We start from the raw sequence: 20,052 nt of genomic DNA, 5'->3' as shown, positions 1-20,052 counted from the left end.
ATGCATGCACCAAGCATTTCACGTGAGATTATCAGATCTCTCTGGTTTAACAATAGCAAAAAGCGGTCGGAAACTGTCGAATGAAGTTTCATACTTTTTTGACAACATTTGAGACTATAGTATTACATATAACATACAGTAGTAAACTTTTTCTATATTCAATAGTACAATTCGTACCTCATTTAAAAAATATTATATCGGAATTTTGCAAAATTATTTATACATATAACGAGTTTCGCGTTAAATCGTATTCAGAGTTATCAGTACACTCTCAGATTTTAGTGAAACTTTGTCACAAAAAAACCACCTTGCATATTTTGTTTTTCCAAAAATGATCCAGACTGTCTTTTGAAAAAGGGCCAAACTTTTTTTTACCATTTATTTTTTTCTAATCGAAAACGGACAAATCCTACAGAAAAATGTGCGAGTGGTTGTTTGCAAAATTAGTCAATTTCTTGAATAAAAATATTGAAACAAAAATCCTAGTCTACTTTTAAACTAAAAAAAATCGATTTTGAAAATTTAAAGTCGATTTGCGAAAAAAAACAACATTATTGATTTGAATGAAATTTTGTTACAGGATAGGTGATTATGTTTCCTACCTACAGCCAAATTTGGGCACTATTAAGGGAAAAAAATATTCGAAAAAAAAATTTCCTTGTCCAAACTGATTTTTCTCAGTGTATTTTTTATCGAAAACTTGAATTTTTTAACGTCCGTAGGGAACATCTATTTTGTAACAAAATTTCGTCAAAATCAAAAATGGTCTCTTTTTTTGCAAATCGACTTTAAATTTTCGAAATCGATTTTTCTCAGTGTAGGAGTCGATTGGGATTTTTTTCAATTTTTTTCAACACATTTTTTTTCAAGAACTTGACTAATTTTGTAAAAACCACAACACTCTTTTGTTGCATTTGTCATTTTTCGACTACAACCATATGAAAAAAATGGTAAAAAAAAGTTTGTCCCTTTTCAAAAGAGAGTGTGGATCATTTTTGAAAGAAAAAAAGAAAATATGCAAAGTTGTTTTTTGTGACAAAGCCGTTCAGGTACAACAAGTTTCATTAAAATCTGAGAGTATCAAGCGAAAACGACATAACAATGATGTCAATTCTCTGTGTCAGTCAGTGTGTTTTAACACAATGAATTTCGTTTTAATAAATAAATATCTCCACATTTTGAGTAGTTCTTGTATTCTCATGTTTGTTTTTTTTTCGGTAATCTGTTGCACAATGCAACAAAGAAGGTGATTCATTTATACGGGAGAAAAGTTCCTTTTGATCATAAAATCATGAATTTTTATCATGACTTCATGGAAATATAACGTGATTGCTTTCATGATTTTTTAATCATGACAACGATAAGGAACTTTTTTCCGTATACTGGAATAGAGTTCCACAGTCTAAGTGCAAGGTATTGAACAGATTGATCAAAATTTGCAACGATCTTGCAAGTATGCATGCACGAAGCATTTCACGTGGAATGATCATATCATGCAGGTTGGAAGTAAAAATAAAATTGATGATGTTATAGTTTTTTTTTCTTGAAATCTAGTTTGATTTTCGCAGTTGAAAAGTTAGAACAACGATTTGGAACCGAATTCCAAACATTTTCAAATCTGAAGTTTAAAACTAATCTATTTGAATGCATCCAGTTTAGTTACTATTCTAGTTTCCTGTTTTGCCATGAATCTCCTTATCCCGTTATGCTACATAACGGAAACTGACGTTGTTTAAACAAAAGCATGTTCTTTATCTACAAAACCTATCGTTTTTCGACTGTCCACAGCTCTGCAATCGCTCGAACTACTATTCCGAGCCTCTATTTTTTCTCAATCAACCTATAACTCAACCATGCAATCAATTTATTCGTCCTGTAAATTACACACCCATAACCACCAGTAGCTCTCTAGACTCATCCGGAGTTTCGCAGAACTCCAAGCAACAACAACAACAGCAACCGAAAAAAACCGACCCAGCAGATCACCTGTGATTAACCCGTTACTTCGTAGCGATTCCGTCTAACGGTTTGTGCATACGGTACCGTTCAGTAGTTTATAGCCAAAAGAAACAACGAGAATGCACTTCCTCATTCACCGCCACAAACCACCACCACCACCTCCACCTACACAACTACCAATGATCACACCTCCGCCTCGTGCTGTGAATAGACTAGTTAGCAGTTGACAGGCGGCACGCGAATACCAGAACAAAAAAAAACCTTAACCCTTTTGTCCCATCGAACAGGACGACGGAAGGCCACGCGCCGTTGTCTATCAGCTTGACGAGGGCCCGATGTTCCGCTAAAAATACAGACGCTAGGAAAAATCATCAACCGAATCGCCAATATGACCTCGATCCCGTCGGTCGGCGTGGCACAACAACAGCAGGCAGATCCGTCCAACTCCTTCCTCGCTGTGATAAGATCGCTTACGGTACTTCGCCACGCTTCACTGGATGACCCTTTTCGCGAGTCAGGACGAACTAACGGTATCTCTCGTTACACCCCATTGCCGACGACGACGACGACGATTCTAGCCTTCGGTGACCCTACGCGATCGACCGACCGACCGACGATCGGACAAACGCGGACCAAGTGGTTTGTGCACCTTCGTCGCAGTATTTTTTTCTCTCTGTTTTGATCCTTCCTTTGTAAACGGTGGTGCGGATGCAATTCATTACGATCACCTGCTGCAGTTTGCGGGATCGATGCAATTTCCTGAACGAAGAAAGAAATAAAGAAAGACTTTCACCCTTTCCCGGGAATCTGCGGGGAGTCGTGCAAAATTAATGACCTGTGGCATGTCAGCTGGCCGGCTTCCGGTTCACTGCCGAATGGCAAAATGCTACACTCGAAGAAAAGGCAAATATAAAACGGCACTAAAGGTGCTAGCAGCTGCGCTACCGTGAGTGGTGATCAATTGCTGTAGTATCATTTCGTTATTTTTTTTTCGCACTCGTTTATTTGGTCCTTCTGCCGCGGTTGCAGCTTGACTTGAAATTACAGCAAAAGTAGTAGCAGCAGGTAAAATTTGCGCCTGTTGCAATGTTGCAGTTTAGCTGCTAACCATCGTAAATTTAAGGTAGTTCTTGGAACTGCTGGATGCGGTTGAGTAGTTGCCTAGTTGTTTCTCGATCTTTGCTATCACGGGATGTCGCAATAGTCGACTAAAAAGCGTTAAATTTTATTTTTTTCAGAAAACAAGTTTAATTTGGTAGTCATATTTTCAGTACCGAAATTGCAGGAGGTGTCTCCAATTTTGGCCAATGAATCGATTCACCGAAAATACCATCATTTCGACCGATATAATTTCGTAAAATGAATCAATAAGAAAAAACAGTCTAGACGGAAGTGAATTTCTCACCCGCGCTTCTGTCGATACCACATCTGTCTACATTTATTAGTTGTAATCAGTGGTAAACTATTTTGAGTGCTTCAGCAGCATTTGCTTTTTTTTTTATAAAGTTAGAGCGTCGTTTTCCAAACCGAACTTTTTCAATATCGCAATCGTTTGAAGCAAGATTAAATTCTAAATATGATTGATAGTTTTTGTTCAACTTAAATCTATGTCCCAAATAAGACTTGTGATCGACAAAACGAGCTTGAAAGCCTCTTAGAGTTATTGCTCTTTTTACATACTCATTGTGTGATTGTGAAAACTCACTTCGGTTGAACGATTCGCAACAAGTATTTGACGTTACAATTATGCAACGTTTGCAACATCATGGATAGTGTGATATGTTTCTTAGTAGATTGAATATGAATTTAGTTGGCATTGGCCAAGCCGCAAAGCATAATTCAATTAGAGTTTGAAATAAGTTTTACAAGTATTATTACTATGAGATGGTTGCTTTAAAGTAGTTCCGAAAAACCTAAGCGACTGTAAAGCAATGGGCTGAACATTTGCTGTAAATGAGTGTAAAAATTACTCATCGAACTCGGCTACTACAATCGTCTTTCGGAACAACAGTTATGAAACATGGAATAAGAAGTGCCGGACCTAACAAAGAAAACTTTTTTATTCTTCAGTATAATTTCCAATCAAAAAAATAGGCTTCCGCTTCTGAAATGACTTCAGCATTCGACAAAAATGCCTTTCCCTGGAGAAACCTTGTAGGTTTGGAAATAGATAATAGTCGTTGGGGGCCATGTTTGGTGAATACGTTGGATGGTGGACCAATCCGTACCGCAAATCCTTCAATTTCACCGTTGCTGTTTTATCAGGACACGAAACTCGTCTTTTCCCATAGCTTGGTGATGGCGCTCTACGCGATGGTATTCTGTGAAAAAGAATTTCGTGAAATAAAATTTTGTAAAATGACTTTTTTTTTCACTTCCAAATGGCTTTTAAGTGAAATGATATTCTGTGAAATGGCATTCCGGGAAATGTGACACGCCTTTGAATTTCGTGGATCCGAAATCTGAGAAATGGCAAGTATTCTGCTTCAGGGAAAAAGTATTCTGCGAGTAAATATTCCAATGAACATGAGCTTAGCGAGGCACCTCTCGCCTACGAGAACGCAAATAGGTGAATAATTTGTTGCTTATTAGTTACGGCAATTTTGAATTTGTTGCTCGATTTTTTGTTATTTTTTTTTTGAGTAATGTGCTAAGATCATAACAAGTTAACAAAGCACCCCTTCCAAAAAAGCTTGGAAACAAAACTAAACTAATTTGTTGGTTTTAAGTTGCTAATTAGTTACGGCAATTTCGAATTTGTTGCTCGATTTTTTGTTATTTTTTTTGAGTAATGTGCTAAGATCATAACAAGTTAACAAAGCACCCCTTCCAAAAAAAGCTTGGAAACAAAACTAAACCCAGTGAATAATTTGTTGGTTTTAAGTTGCTAATTAGTTACGGCAATTTCGAATTTGTTGCTCGATTTTTTGTTATTTTTTTTGAGTAATGTGCTAAGATCATAGCAAGTTAACGAAGCACCCCTTCCAAAAAAAAGCTTGAAAACAAAACTAAACCCAGTGAATAATTTGTTGGTATCAAGTTGCTAATTAGTTACGGCAATTTCGAATTTGTTGCTCGATTTTTTGTTATTTTTTTTGAGTAATGTGCTAAGATCATAACAAGTTAACGAAGCACCCCTTCCAAAAAAAGCTTGAAAACAAAACTAAACCCAGTGAATAATTTGTTGGTTTTAAGTTGCTAATTAGTTACGGCAATTTCGAATTTGTTGCTCGATTTTTTGTTATTTTTTTTGAGTAATGTGCTAAGATCATAGCAAGTTAACGAAGCACCCCTTCCAAAAAAAGCTTGAAAACAAAACTAAACCCAGTGAATAATTTGTTGGTATCAAGTTGCTAATTAGTTACGGCAATTTCGAATTTGTTGCTCGATTTTTTGTTATTTTTTTTGAGTAATGTGCTAAGATCATAACAAGTTAACTAAGCACCCCTTCCAAAAAAAGCTTGGAAACAAAACTAAACCCAGTGAATAATTTGTTGGTTTTAAGTTGCTAATTAGTTACGGCAATTTCGAATTTGTTGCTCGATTTTTTGTTATTTTTTTTGAGTAATGTGCTAAGATCATAACAAGTTAACTAAGCACCCCTTCCAAAAAAAGCTTGGAAACAAAACTAAACCCAGTGAATAATTTGTTGGTTTTAAGTTGCTAATTAGTTACGGCAATTTCGAATTTGTTGCTCGATTTTTTGTTATTTTTTTTTGAGTAATGTGCTAAGATCATAACAAGTTAACGAAGCACCCCTTCCAAAAAAAGCTTGGAAACAAAACTAAACCCAGTGAATAATTTGTTGGTTTTAAGTTGCTAATTAGTTACGGCAATTTCGAATTTGTTGCTCGATTTTTTGTTATTTTTTTTGAGTAATGTGCTAAGATCATAACAAGTTAACGAAGCACCCCTTCCAAAAAAAGCTTGAAAACAAAACTAAACCCAGTGAATAATTTGTTGGTATTAAGTTGCTAATTAGTTACGGCAACTTTGAATTTGTTGCTCGATTTTTTGTTATTTTTTTTGAGTACACTGGGGTCTCTTTTTACGCGGTTTTTTTTATGCGGTTTCTTTTTACGCGGATTTCCCAAGTTTTGCGCGGTTTTGTTTTATGCGGTACGTATCCCCCGCGTAAAAAGAGACCTCAGTGTAATGTGCTAAGATCATAAGAAGTTAACGAAGCACCCCTTCCAAAAAAAGCTTGGAAACAAAACTAAACCCAGTGAATAATTTGTTGGTAATAGGTTGCTAATTAGTTACGGCAACTTTGAATTTGTTGTTAATTTCTTTAGTACTTCGCCAAGTTCCAACGAAGTTAACAAAGCAACCCCCTCAAAAAAGTTTGATAACAAATCGAAACCTAATCTGGATGGTTTGTTGCTAATAAGTTGCTTGTTAATTACGGAAATTTTGAAATTGTTACCCAATTTTGATATTGATTTTTTCGATTTTTCCTAATTGGTTTCGCTTTGTTTTCAAACTTTTTTGGTAGGGGTGGTTTGGTAACGTCATATGAACCTAGCGAAGTACTCAGAAAAAATAAAAAAAAAACTTTGTAACTATTCCAAAATAACCGCAACTAATTAGCAACTAACTATTCACTGAGTTTCGGTTTGATTTCAAGTTTATTTGGGAGGGGTGCTTCGTTAACTTCACATGAACTTACCGAAGTACTCGAAAAAAAAACTGAGCAACAAATTTAAAGTTACCGTAGCTAATTAGCACCTTGATAGCAACAAATTATTCACTTATTTGCATTATCATCGGCGAGAGATGCCTAGTTAAGAGTGTGTTAATAATATTCCAGGAAGTGGCATTCTGTGAACACGAATTTCGGAGAAATAAAGTTCTGTGAAATGGCTTTCCGTGAAACGACATCCGCTAAAATGACGTTCTGCGAAATATTATTCTGTGAAATACCGTACTATGAAATGACACTTTGCGAATTGGTATTTTGTTAAATTCTGTTTTATGAAATTGTATTTTGCGAAACGAAATTCTATACAAAAAAAATGTTCCGCAAAATGGTATCAAAAGAAATGACATGCTGCGAGAACCTATTTTGCGAAATATAAAAAAATAAAACAAAATAAACGCTTTCTACGAAACAACATTTGGCAAAATGGCTCAGACAATTCAACCGAAGAAGTGATTTTCGGCGAACAGACCTGCTGTGAGCCTGGTCCTATTGGATGTAATTCCTGCGAAATGGTATTTTTTTGGAAATGGAATTGTTTCAAGAAGTCGTTCTGTCAAACAGCTTTCTGTGGGACGATATTCTGCGGAATGACATTCTGTGAAACGGCAATCGGTTATGTGGTAGGCGGCATTCAGCAAAAATGGCTTTTTTGTGAAACGACATTTGGTAAAATGACCTAGATTCTTTCAATCGATGAAATGATACTCGACGAATATACCTATTCGATGAAATGGTATTCTGCGAAATAGAATTCTATGAAATGACTTATGACGAGATGGCTTTTTACGAAATGTAATTCGATTAAATGGCTTTCTGAAAAAAAATACTATGCTAAATGACATTCGGCGAAGTGGCGTGAAGCGGTATACTATAAAATTAAATTTTTCGATAAACCATTCTACAAAACGACATTCTGAGAAACGATATTCTGATAAAGTTTTGTGATAAGCCATTCTCCAGAGCGGTATTTTGCAAATTGACATACTGCAGAATAATATTTTGCGAAATGGCATTCTATGAAACGATCCAGATATTGTCAATTGGTGAAGTGATGTTCGGTTAATTTATCTATACGAGAGAATGATATTCTACGAAATGACGTTCTATGAACTGACATTTTTCGAGATAGCATTCCACAAAACGACAAGGGATTGAATGATATTCTCTGACATTAAAATTCGGAGAAACGAAATTCTTTGTTGAAACAAAAAAAAAACGGCATACGTTTTTTTTGCGAAACTCGAACCCTCTGAGCGAGTAATATAACCATTTTATTTATTTGGCGAGTACTTTAAGTCATTCAAAAGTGCAACGATTTTGGCTCCTGAGTTTGAGGCAGCCGACTGCCGAGAGTACACAAATTTGCACAAACAAACGAAATGTATCTTCGCCAATCTGAGTATCACAATCGCTATTCATACATTTCTAAAGTGCACATCCTGAAATGACTCCAACTGAGACAAATTACCGAACAAATCGACCATTCCTGCAGTGAGACGTATTAGCGAATCAATCAATCCGAAAATCAAACGAGTGTAAAATGAATCCAGCGGTCGATCTCCTCTTTGCGAGCTAAAATCAACACACCAACCAAAACCAGAATCATATCCGATTGGGAAACTTTACTGATGGGTACGAATCGATTGGAATCCTGACGACGGGAAAAAGATCTTCTTCTTTAGATGGGAAAAGATTAGCTAAATTCATAATTGGCACTCGTTGGGAAGTGTTCTTTTCACAATGTTCTAACCGTAGTAGCGGATTTTTTGGAAAAGTTCACTTCTCCAGTGTCTGGTTTTATTTTATTTACGACGAGCATGCTTCGTTTCTTTGTATGCCTTAGTTTGTTTAGTTAGTATAGTATGAATCCGTATAGTTTCTATTGTTTCTTTACTTATTCACGTTTCTCTTATTTTAAACTATTTTTTCTCTAATTTTTCATCCTTACTTAATTAGACTTCGATCTCTTCTGTTTCCAAAGTTGCTTACTGTTATAATTTTCCATTGTTATCCATCAAAAACAATTTTCAAAATTACCTTTCCGTTCCCGCGCTCGCCACGGAAGCCCGTGCGCAAATTGGCCAGTAACCTACGAATGGATCCGATTTTTGTACTCCTTGCTCCATATTCGTTTATTTTTTTATTTTTCGTTGTATTCTTTCGCTCTGTCTCTTCATCATTGTACCGTTTTTTCCTTCCCAACAGCTCGATAATTATGAAATAAAGCCCGGCAAATGTTTGAAAATTAACGTAAGCGTACCGAATCTGCGCCTCTTTGTAGGCAACATACCTAAATCAAAAGGCAAAGAGGAGATATTAGACGAATTTGGTAAACTAACAGGTAAACCCGCAAGACGGAAAAAATAATGTTCTTTCCTGTTTTTTCCCTATCTTTAACTTTAAACTTTGGTGATAACACTTTAATGCAAAAAAACAACAACTACTATTACAACAACAACCACAACAACAACAACAAACGCTTGAGTTCGTTAAGAACTTACTTTCCGTTTAGTTCTAAGCTTCCGTTTCCACTTCTAGTTTGTTATAAGTTTCTTTGCATCTGAGTTTTCGCCTATTCGCAAGTACTGAACGGACGGGACGGCGTTTCGTTCAGTTTTTTCAGAGAGCGTAAGTAAAGCTTGAGAACAACGAACCAAAAAACAACCAAAAGCTCGGTCGGTGAAACAGCCAGCAAACAGTAAACGCAAAATAAACTACAACAACAAGAGCAAGACAACTAACGCAACGCAAAAAAAAAAACATCTGCGCTCGCGCGGCGGTCGACAGCCAATCGATTATTACAGCTTCCAAAAAGGGCGGTCGAAACGTCAACTTTGAAGCTGAGTTCTGTTAGGGAAAGCCTCGCACCGATTTCGAAGGGAAAGACCCGGTTGAATGTAATATACAAACTCACTCACTCACTCACTCACTCACTTGATCACTCACTCACAGACGAAACAATCGCGCGCGCGTGCCTGAAATCACGAACCATCGCCCATTTCTTGACATGTTGCATATTTTTACTAAGTGTAATCGAGGCATCTCTACGTCATCGTTTATTTTTTTTTCATGTTATCTGCTCGGATTATACGAGAAATAGTTTCAAAACAGAAGCTAAAACAATAGCCTGCTCGTGACAGTTGACAGATGAGTGTTCTTTGTCCTTTTGAACAGAAGTGAAATTTGCCGTTTGAAGCTGAGACAATGGTGGGATAGTGATCTCAAGACAACCCTTACAAATGGTTTTATCTGTAGCTGTCAGTTCTTCTCTTTGCATTATTTGATATGTAGAACCTAACTACTTTAAAGCTGTGTATAGAAGTTTACGATTTTGCCACAGCTTAAATTGTGAAAAAAGAGAGAAGGCTGTTTGTCTTGTTGAATTCGATTCTAACCAACACGGAAACAGTTTTGATAAGAAAATTTTCAATTTTTTTACATTTCGTCTTCGACTTTTCCGGGTATAACAGCTCCAATGGAACTGCTAGTGTAACTTAGCAGTTCAATTTGAACCACTAGGCAAGCGTAAATCTTGACTTGGGTAATAGTTTTTTCTAACGATGTTTTCGTTTCTGAAAATTCTCCAAAAGTTTGATAAAAACTCGACTACCATTTGAAACAGTAAAATATTTCATTGTTCTTCAATACTGTCCGGCACCGAGCAGAGAACAGCAACATTTGCAATCATCTCTGCCGGTTGGACTTTGTTGCAAATGTAGTTACAATTTAACGGCCGCTCAACACCTGGCTTCATCATCCTCGGGGCAAACTTAAGTATATACTTACATTGCAGTGTGGAAGGGTCGATCGAGCAATGATCCAATGCATCCTCTTCGGAGGCAATGCACACAAACACACACACACACACACACACTGTGGAAGGCAGAGGAAAGTGCGTGCACTTGACTTCTCATCGGGTACCACCCGGGAAGGATTGTATGTAATTGCAAAATATTTGCCGGACCTCAACGAGGGCCGTCGTTTGCCAGATGCTGCCGAATCGATTTGTGGATTTTATTACTTTTTAGAATTTGTTTGCCCTGGGCAAAGGTCATTGATCGAATGTGGGAACACGAAAAACAAAGAAGAGCGAGGGAGAATGCAAAATGCATGCATGCATGCATGCAGCCGGGACCGTTGAAATCTGAAGGGAATTATTTACTTACTGGTGGTTGATTGATTGATCAAATATTTTGTTCTCGTGATTCTGTGCTTCCACAAACTCAGTTCCGAAATTTGATTTGATCTGAATGAAAACCAACATGAGATGATATAAAGCCCAATTTTATCACAATATCATGTCGTTATCAAATTATTTCACACATTAATTTGCATTAACGACGTACCTTCGAATTGAAAATAGGGGATATTAGAATTTATGTTTTCGGTTCGTTTCCCACTCGTCAGTGTACAGCAGTTCCAATTGAACTGTTAGTGTGACATAGCACTTCAACGTGAATCGTTGTGCCGACATAAAGTTTGACCCTGATTTAGAACGATTTTTATTGAATGCGATGCGTCCGTTACCTTCCAAAAATTTCTGGTAGGATTTTATCAAAATTCCGGTTTAAAGTAAAAATCAATAATTGTTGAGATTTTTTGAGAAATCTGCCAGAAACTCTCGTTCAACAACAATTTTTTTAGTTGTTAGGACGTAGAGCCGTTTTGAGCTAGTTTTAAAATAGTATCAGTATCCAACGGGGAAAACAGATATTGGAAAATTGACATGCGAATGCTGTAATGAAAACCCTTATACAATTATTTAAAATATTACCGCAGAGACTGGACTCGGACCCGTAGTTAACTCCTAACCGGGAAAATTTTTTACCACTTAAACTATCCTTCATATAAAAAACACATGAAGAAACAACCCAATCGACTGGAAGAACCAAGCATGCTTTACTATACTTGGTCACCACGGCATTCACTTACAGTCCAAACATTTTCGCGGTAATCATTACATAATTGTATTCGTTGCCTAGCAAAATTCTGTTTTATCATTTGTTGTTAAAGTTTGCGTTTAAATTTCGGACGAAATCTGCCGCAAATTGTACACTGCATGGTTAGTTGGCGTTAGGCACAAATTTCCAAATATCAAGGGGAACGTGCCATTTGAGCCAATTTGTTCTGATTCCTGGGGTTAGTTGGTTAGCGAGTGCTTGATAAAATTCCATTCATCATCTACTACTAATTTCTGCTGGTTTGCCGCGGTAGATTTAGTTTTGACTAAAAGTTGAATTAGAATCCGGCAGAAAAGTTGAACATGAAGCCCAGTGAGATTAAGCCGAATTTTCGGCAGAATTTTTTTCGGACCTCAAGTTGAAATTAAAAATCAATGTGGGTCAAAAATTTTACCATGCAGACTTTCAAAATGACCATAAATTTTATCGAATAAACAACGTTTTCTGATTGAAATTCTCCTTCCTCTGTTACCCGCTTATATTGGCTTGGCAGAATTTCAACCATCCCCTGCCAGCAAATTTCTGTCAGAAACTTTTTCCGACAAAAATCTAATCGCTGACAAGTGCCTGGCAGAATTCTGTCAGAATCTGGAAGTAATTTTTGCCGAATTCTAAACGAAATTTCGAGTTCTTGCTGAAACTAAAAATCATCGTAGAGCAAAAAAAAAATAAATGTCATTGAGGGTCTGTCAAAAAATTATTTCCGATTCAAACGGTAACCCGCTTGCATGAGCTTCCGATCATCATCAGCTAGCAATTTGTTTTGACTTTCAACTGGATTGTTGTCGAAATGCTGACTAAAAGTGAAATCCTATACCGACAGAAAGTTTAACAAGTTGGGATCTGTCGGAAACTTGTGTCTACACTCAAATAATTTTCCGATTTTTCCATGCATAATCTGCCAGAATTTTGTCCGAATGAAACATAACAAATTCTAAACAAAGAAACTCGCCAAACGGTAACCAGCTTGCAGGTGTCTGGCGGAATTTCGTCAATAATCTGTTCGAACTTTTAGCCGACTGTCAAGCGAAATTTTATCGGAGCTCATATTTAGCAGAAATTTCTTCCGAATAAAACGCAGCAATATTTTAACTTTGGACTTTGTCCAGTGATTATACGCTCACACGATTTTGGCGGAATTTCGTTTATCGTCTGCCATCTTGATTTTCAATAATTTTATGCCGAAGTTCTGAATAAAAGTCTTTAAGACTATTTACTTTTAGCCAGAGTTTCGACAAACAATAGTTAAAAATTCAGTCGGTAGATGATAAACGCAATTCTGGCAGACTCATGCAAGCGGGTAACAATGAGACGAAATTTCTCGTCCAGTTTAAAATCTGCTAGCACTGATTTTAAGTACGAGCTCCGACAAAATTTTGCTTGACACCAGCGCTGCCAACTATACCGATTTCTCGGTTTTTGTGTTGGATTCCATAGGGGTTAACCAGGTCGAGCGACCTTTTTTTTTTTTGGTCGCAAAATCTGTTTCCGCACTAAATCGATGTTTGATTTTTCGAGAAAGATATTGTACAGATAGATTTTTCCGCCAAATACAGATTTTTGAAAAAAAAAACAGTTGACAGCTCTGCTTGACACACCGCCAAGTCGGCTCAAATTAGCTTCGGTAAGTCTCTCTCCCGCCTTGTGAGAAATTCTGGCAGCCGGCAAAAGCCTGGTAAGGTTCCGGCAGCTGTCAAAATTTTGCAGACAAAATGACGTTATTCTCTCGCCACCGTGACCGTCTAGCAAGGTCGCTCTTCCTTCTATTTTTACTGGTCGACGGATATTCGTCAATCTTGCATGTACATCCAAAAATGAAAACGAGTCTTGAGACCAGGTGAATGAAATGAAAATACTGGTATATTGAGAGAAGCGGCTCTGCATATCATGTTTGGTAGTGCAAAAGCTATGTTATTGCCTTTCATTTAAACTTCTAATGAAGAAAAATAAACCCAAATGCGCTAAAAATGAAGCACCGATTTGAAATGGTCCTGGCAGTCTTGTATGGCAGAAAACCGACAGAAATTTCTCTGCTGGAAATGGTTGTTGCATTGTTGCCAGACTCTTGTCAGAATTCTGCCAGCATTCCGGCAAAACTTTCCGACAGACGCTGTTTGGGGCAAAATCTGCTAGGAACATGCAAGTGAGCTATACTAAAATTTTCTGCTTGCATTGATTTTAAGATTAAGTAAGTAGGCACTCCGACAAAATTTCGTACAAATATCTAACTCCGACAAAATTTCGTAAAAATTTCTAACAGATGATTGATGGAATTCCGCTAGACAGATGCGGGTGCGAGTTTACCGTGCTAATTATTTTTAATTCAGCGGGAAACTTGTGCTGACTAGCCATTCGATTTTCGAAACTGACTAAAAAGTTAAAACCGACTAGAAATTGTATCTGACGGAAAAGTCAGCCATTTTTGAAATTCTCATCTCAACTGCTAATTCGCTTGCATGGCTTGTCTGGTTAAGTTTCATCCATTAGCTGGTTGGAATCCTGACTAAAGGTAAAAACCAATAACGTCAGAAAGTTTAAAGAAGTCGAGTCTTCCAGGAATTTGAGTTGACTTCGAAGTGTAAATCGTTTTTCAAAAAAAAAAAAAAGAAAACCTGAACATTCCCTTAAATTCCATTTTGAAGAATTTTTAGCTATTTCGTTATAATACTAACGTAATAGATACAGACAAATACTAGTATTTCGAATGCTATTTGCATTCATCCTCAGCATATCAGTTTAGAAGTCAACGCCCAAACTTTGAAGTGTAAATTTGTCGGAATTGATTAGAAGTAAATACAAATTCGGATAGAAAATTTTATCACATAAAAGCTGCCGATATTTTCTTCCGGAGAAATCTAACAAAAGTTCTCGACTAACTTCTATTTGTTTTTACGCACCATTCCATTCGTCATCTATCAAAATGTTTCGGTTTGAAATCTAGTAGACTTTTGTCGGAATTCTTGTAAGCTTCGATCAGAAATTTCTTTCCAGCGAAATCCGAACAGACAAACTCGCTTAGCGGCTACATCGTTTGCGTTTCTCTGGTGGGAATCTGTCCATTATTTTCCAGGATTTTTTAACTGGGTACACTAGATCGAATTCCGGTGGAATTCTGTGGCAATTTCTGGGGTATTTTCCTGATGGTATTCCATCCATCATCTGCTAAAAAATCCACTTCCGGAAATAGTTTACTTAATGGTCGTTTGTACGAGTCTGACAGAATCCCATCCGTCATCTGGAAGATATTTCTACCTTTCAGAATTAAGTCCAAATTTTGGCAAAAACTTCATTTCTGTAATTTTGTTTTTCGGATGGCGTCGTAATAATTTCCTAACACAGAATTTTGTACGACTTTCTAGTCAGAATAATCGACACTGACAATAACCAAAGGTCGATTATGCCAGAAAACTAGACCTAGAAATTTCAGTTGACTTTTAAGTGTTAATTTGTCGGAATTGATTGAAATTAGAAACCAATTCATACAGAAAATTTTACCATGCAAAGTCTGGTGGTATTTTCTTCCGACGGAAACGCAACCATTTCCACCACCACAGAAATTTTCGTATAACTCCTATCCGCTCTGATGCGCCATTCCATCCGACATCTATCAAAAAACTTCTGTCTGATGTCAGGTAGAGTTCTGTTTGAATTCTTAGTAAAAATATAAATCAATTCAACATGGAGCGATAGAGACAAAACCGTTTTTTTACATGTTATTAAATGTAATATTGTTTCATCGCCGAAGAAATTACGGCATGCTTGAATTTACGTCAAGCGTAAACTTCATTTTTTTACTAAGCGTGTAGCTTACCAACGTTTCGGAAGATTACTCTTTCGTCTTCAGGACAACTATAATTTCACTTTCACAAACTAGTAGTGAAATGTTTGCCGGAATTAAAATCAAGGATTCACTTGCATAGTTATAGTTTTTTGAAAAGTCGTTGTAAGTACAAATATTCGTTCTTCGTGAAATCGTCTTTAGTTGCACATGGCTTGCTAGCTCAGAGGTTTTTGAAATAATCTATTGCGAATCCGTACAATTTAACACTAACAGCGAGAACATTATGAATACCATAGTCAAGATAGTCGCATTAGACAAATGTTATTGCATCAACATTTTCTACAATCGTTTGAAATTCCGATTCTTGCGCTTGCAACTGTACGCAACATCAAACCTTTCAGTTCGATGTGATTTATTCTTCTGGCTTATTATTTTCGAACAGTTATAATTTCGTTACGTAGTTTTGTTTCTAACACCAACATTGGCTTCCAAATTCATACGTCATCAAAATTAAACACACGCACCAATTGAATCTGCAACAAGCTAATCCACGCGACCAAAATCACCTCATAAATCTCACCACTTGCATCAAATTCACCTTGAACAAAACCAAACGGCGGAAGCATTTCAAGTGAATGTAGAACCAAACCGAATTTTTTTTCTGTCACACACACATACATTCCACATCGGAAATGCAACCTCATCTAGGTTATCTAGTGTCTAGACAATTGTGCCACGGGGGTGTGCTAACCTTTAGAATTGAACTCAATAAATAGTTGATAGAACTGTCTCTAATCGCACCTACTTAAATGCTCCCAATGTTAGAGTAATTGTTAATAATCTCCAGTCATTATTTTACGAAAAAATAGAAATATCAAACATAACCTAGCAGAACATAGAGTTGCTTAAAAATGGTAATTGAAAAAAAAACAATGCAAAAAAAAACAACAAAATGGTGTGCAACACAAGGTTAAAAATAACATAACCTCACTTTCACTCATCGAATCGAGCCCGGATGAACTCGAAAACCCGAATGATATTCATTCCAAAAAATTACATCAATCATCACAAATCGATCACAACCTTTTCCCCCCATCAAAGCAGTCTGTTTTTCGTTTGATTTTTTTTTTCTGCCAACCACGCTTCGTTTTCCATCCGGTCATCATCCGTCCATCGATTTTTGGTTCATTTGAAGCATTCATTTGTTTTCTTTCGTTTTCGTTTGACACATCATTTTTCGTTGTTCTGAACAAAATCATATGCAAAAAAAAAAATAAAACAAAACAACTGTCAAAAGAGTATGCATTGAACCCAAAATCTTTCCCGTTTGTTGTCAAACTTATCCAATTCCAGCTGAATGATTATGAAATTCGGAAAGGCAAAAAGATTGGTGTAACGATATCGTTTAACAATCACCGGCTCTTTGTCGGGAATATTCCTAAGAATAGAGATCGCGATGAGTTGTTAGAGGAATTTGCTAAATACGCACGTAAGTCCCACAAATCCTACCCATGCGAAAGTAAGAAAAAAAAATTAAAACAAAAAAACTATTTGGAAATGTGATTTTTTTTTCGATTGAGTAAAACCACAGTCAGTATTCGAAATTTGTACGCATCCAAAATTTTGACGTGTCTCTCCACCCCCTTGTTTCCCCTTACGCACCCGACGAACCGCACGTTTGAGAAAAATAAAAAAAACACTGATGGATTGGCCTGATTGTTCCGTTTTGGGGAGGGGTGCTGCAGCGGCAGCGGCCATCTTTGTTTTCTGCCGTTTGCTGTGCCCACTCCTCTCTAGGAGTAGAAAATTTGTAGTTGTAGTGCAACCACCAAACACCCAAAAGGAAAAAAATCAGAAAATAAAAACAATTTTAACCCAAAACAACAACAAAAAAACAACCACAAAGAAAATCGACCGCCCACCGGACTATAGTGTGATTTGGTATTTACTGTACTAGCGATTGGAAAATGACGCATTCGATTGGCTTCTTTTTTTTTTGGTTTTGTTTACGTATTTACACACACGATCAAAATAATATTTACAAAAAAAATAGAGTAAACAGTAAGAAATTTGCGATTGGTTTTTCGCTTTTTTGTTCTGTTTTCCTTGTTTTTCTGATTGGTTTGTAATCGAATTTGGTTTGTTTTTTTGTTCTCAAAATTTACCACTCAAAATTGTAAAAAAAAAAAACAAAAATTCTTATCACTTTAAGCGAAGATGTCACTGGAAAACTACTACTTTTGGATTTGACGTTTTTCTGTTTTTGATTTGATTTGTTTTGGTAGTGTTTGCTAGTGTTGGTAGAGAAAACAAAAAATCGGGTTTTCTAGTGACATCTTTCCAGCAGGAATCTGAACAAAATCTCAACAACAAACAGCTCAGCTATCGCGAAATTTGCTGGAAATTTCACTTCACAGTTCTGTAGCTCAACAATTTACGATCCTGGAATCAAGATAAATCCAAAATCACCGCCAAATTCGCACTTTCTGTACCTTTCAAACCGAGAAACAACGCAATCTGCAGCTCCCGGGCAAGCTTTTGCATTGGTAGAAGAACGATTCGACACGCCCTCCAATGGATTGGTTTAGCCCTCAAAAGCACTTGAAACAAAAAAAAAAACACTGCAAAATTTTGAAAAAAAAATAGAAGGAAATTCAGCGTTTACCCTCCTGATATAGATATAGACAAAGCTGTCAAAATTTTTCAGCTCCACTTACACACACCGGATTGGATGCCAGAATGCCAAAAATTTTGACCCGAATTGTCAAGCTACAGTACGACGAACGAAAATCGATGTATTTTTGTTTCAATCTGGAATCCCCGCTCATCAATTTCCGGGAAAAAAAACAATCGATTGACTCATTATTGCCGATTATTATTCGCACATGACTTTTCACTCACTTGGTGTGTATATTATTTTTATTTCGGAGAAAATTGGTACTTAATAATTCGGCCAATCGGGTTTCGACCTAATCCTTATCACCACCCATTCTGTTTTATCTACTCTTCCCACCCCCCTTTCTATCTGTCGTTTTTCTTCCTACACGATACCAGAAAAGTACAGTACTTTCGCTCTTGAAAAATTTAGTTTGTCCACTTTCATAAAACAAATCCTCACAACACAAATTGTTAAACGGACACTGGACTGAATGTCCGACGGAACCGTCTTCGCATGGATTTGACATTGAGTCGAAAATACCTAGGCAAATGAGTACATTTCTGGTACCGTGTACATATCGCTCTCTTCTCTCTTTATCTCTCTCTCTCTCTATTTCCTACGCAATCCGGACAAACTTGTGTGTGCGCACGATGGGTTAGCAAACGATTCCGGCATACTTTCGGCCCTGTCATTGTCATTGATTGGATCGCACGATTGGCCCCACTGAAGAGATGAGTTACGTGTAATGACTGGAGAAATTTGTCACGCACCTCAGCCGAAAAGAAGAAGAAAAAAAAACAAACGAAAACAAAAAATACTAGACCAGATATTTTCCAGGCAGTAGCACCTTATTCCGAGGGGATCCTATTCGGCACCGTATTTCCTGTGTAAATAATAACGAGGATTATAATAAGATTATCGTCTGTGGAAACCCGATATCCAACCAACCAACCCAACCCAAGCCAAGCCGCCTTCCATTTCCCCATCCAAAATAACACGACAAACGTGAAATTCTCCTTCCCAGTTTTACGCCTGTTACCCTATTTTCACTGGTTCACAAGCAACGTGTCCTAGCCCCCATCCGAAAGGCTTTTGTTTTTGTTTAATCTCTCTCTCTTTTTCTATTTTATCTGCTCCAATCCCCTGAGTGTTGTAATCCCGATCGTATTTCTTACCAATAGATGTGCGGTTTTCTTCATGAGGCGCTAGTAGTGCTCCTGGTTGTTGTCAAATGTTTGTCTTATTTTGAGAAAAGTTTTCTACTTGTTCAAAAAAAAAAAAAAACAAAAGGGCATCGAGTATCAGGGCTGTAAATCGTTGCGTGAGTTATTTCGAATTTTGATTATAACTTGACATTTCGACAAATTTGACAGATTTACAAAAATACAACAACCTGAGTCAGTCGATAATGCACAGAATGAAGAATTTGAAAAGCCTACTTCGATCGTCACTAATTACCGTCTGCTTTGCTCATCATGTGAGAGTTGCGAAATATGAACACTTTGTTGCACATTTTTGTACTGTCAAATTATCGATATCTGAAAAAAAAACCACGCTGTCAAATACAATTGAATTTATAATTAAAATATGCCAGAACTGCATATTTACATTTGTCTGTAAATTTCCAAATTTCTAGGGAACGTTTCTTTGAAGTCTAGAAGTTGTTACAGACGTTCACAGGTAGAAGGCGCGAAAGTATTGAAAGTAAAGGGTGATTTCTAAGAGGTATAAAATTCAATTTTAAAAAATTAAAATCTTTTTGAAATCGCTAGAACGATCAGTATAATTAAATGTTTGAAGATGATTTCATGCAAATGTTGGTGGCGGCTCCGCTTTAGATGGCCCATGGGCAAGGTTAAATTTCTCGAATAAATGCTTCAGTGTTGGCTTCCAGTGAGTCAATCGTTGCTGGTTTATCCTTGTAGACAAGAGCCTTAACATGGCTCCACAAGAAATAGTCCTAAGGCGTTATAAATCACAAGATCTAGGC

The 20,052-nt window shown here is 36.9% G+C and overlaps 1 protein-coding gene across 12 annotated transcripts in view; it reads left to right on the top strand.

The window, feature by feature from the left end:
• The window catches only part of LOC131431139 (heterogeneous nuclear ribonucleoprotein R), a 104,736-nt gene that overhangs the window by 51,330 nt on the left and 33,354 nt on the right, over positions 1-20,052 (top strand). For 11 of the 12 annotated variants that reach the window (XM_058596749.1, XM_058596742.1, XM_058596725.1 and 8 more), the window contains one exon: positions 16,757-16,892. In XM_058596749.1, coding sequence (XP_058452732.1) covers positions 16,757-16,892 — 136 coding nt within the window. Of the gene's footprint in view, positions 1-8,866; positions 9,003-16,756; positions 16,893-20,052 lie in introns of all 12 variants that reach the window. The other variant, XM_058596672.1, reaches the window with a different exon arrangement.

Source organism: Malaya genurostris, chromosome 1 (genome assembly GCF_030247185.1).
Source record: "Malaya genurostris strain Urasoe2022 chromosome 1, Malgen_1.1, whole genome shotgun sequence".
NCBI lineage: Eukaryota > Metazoa > Arthropoda > Insecta > Diptera > Culicidae > Malaya > Malaya genurostris.
This window is presented reverse-complemented; position numbering and strand designations above follow the sequence as displayed.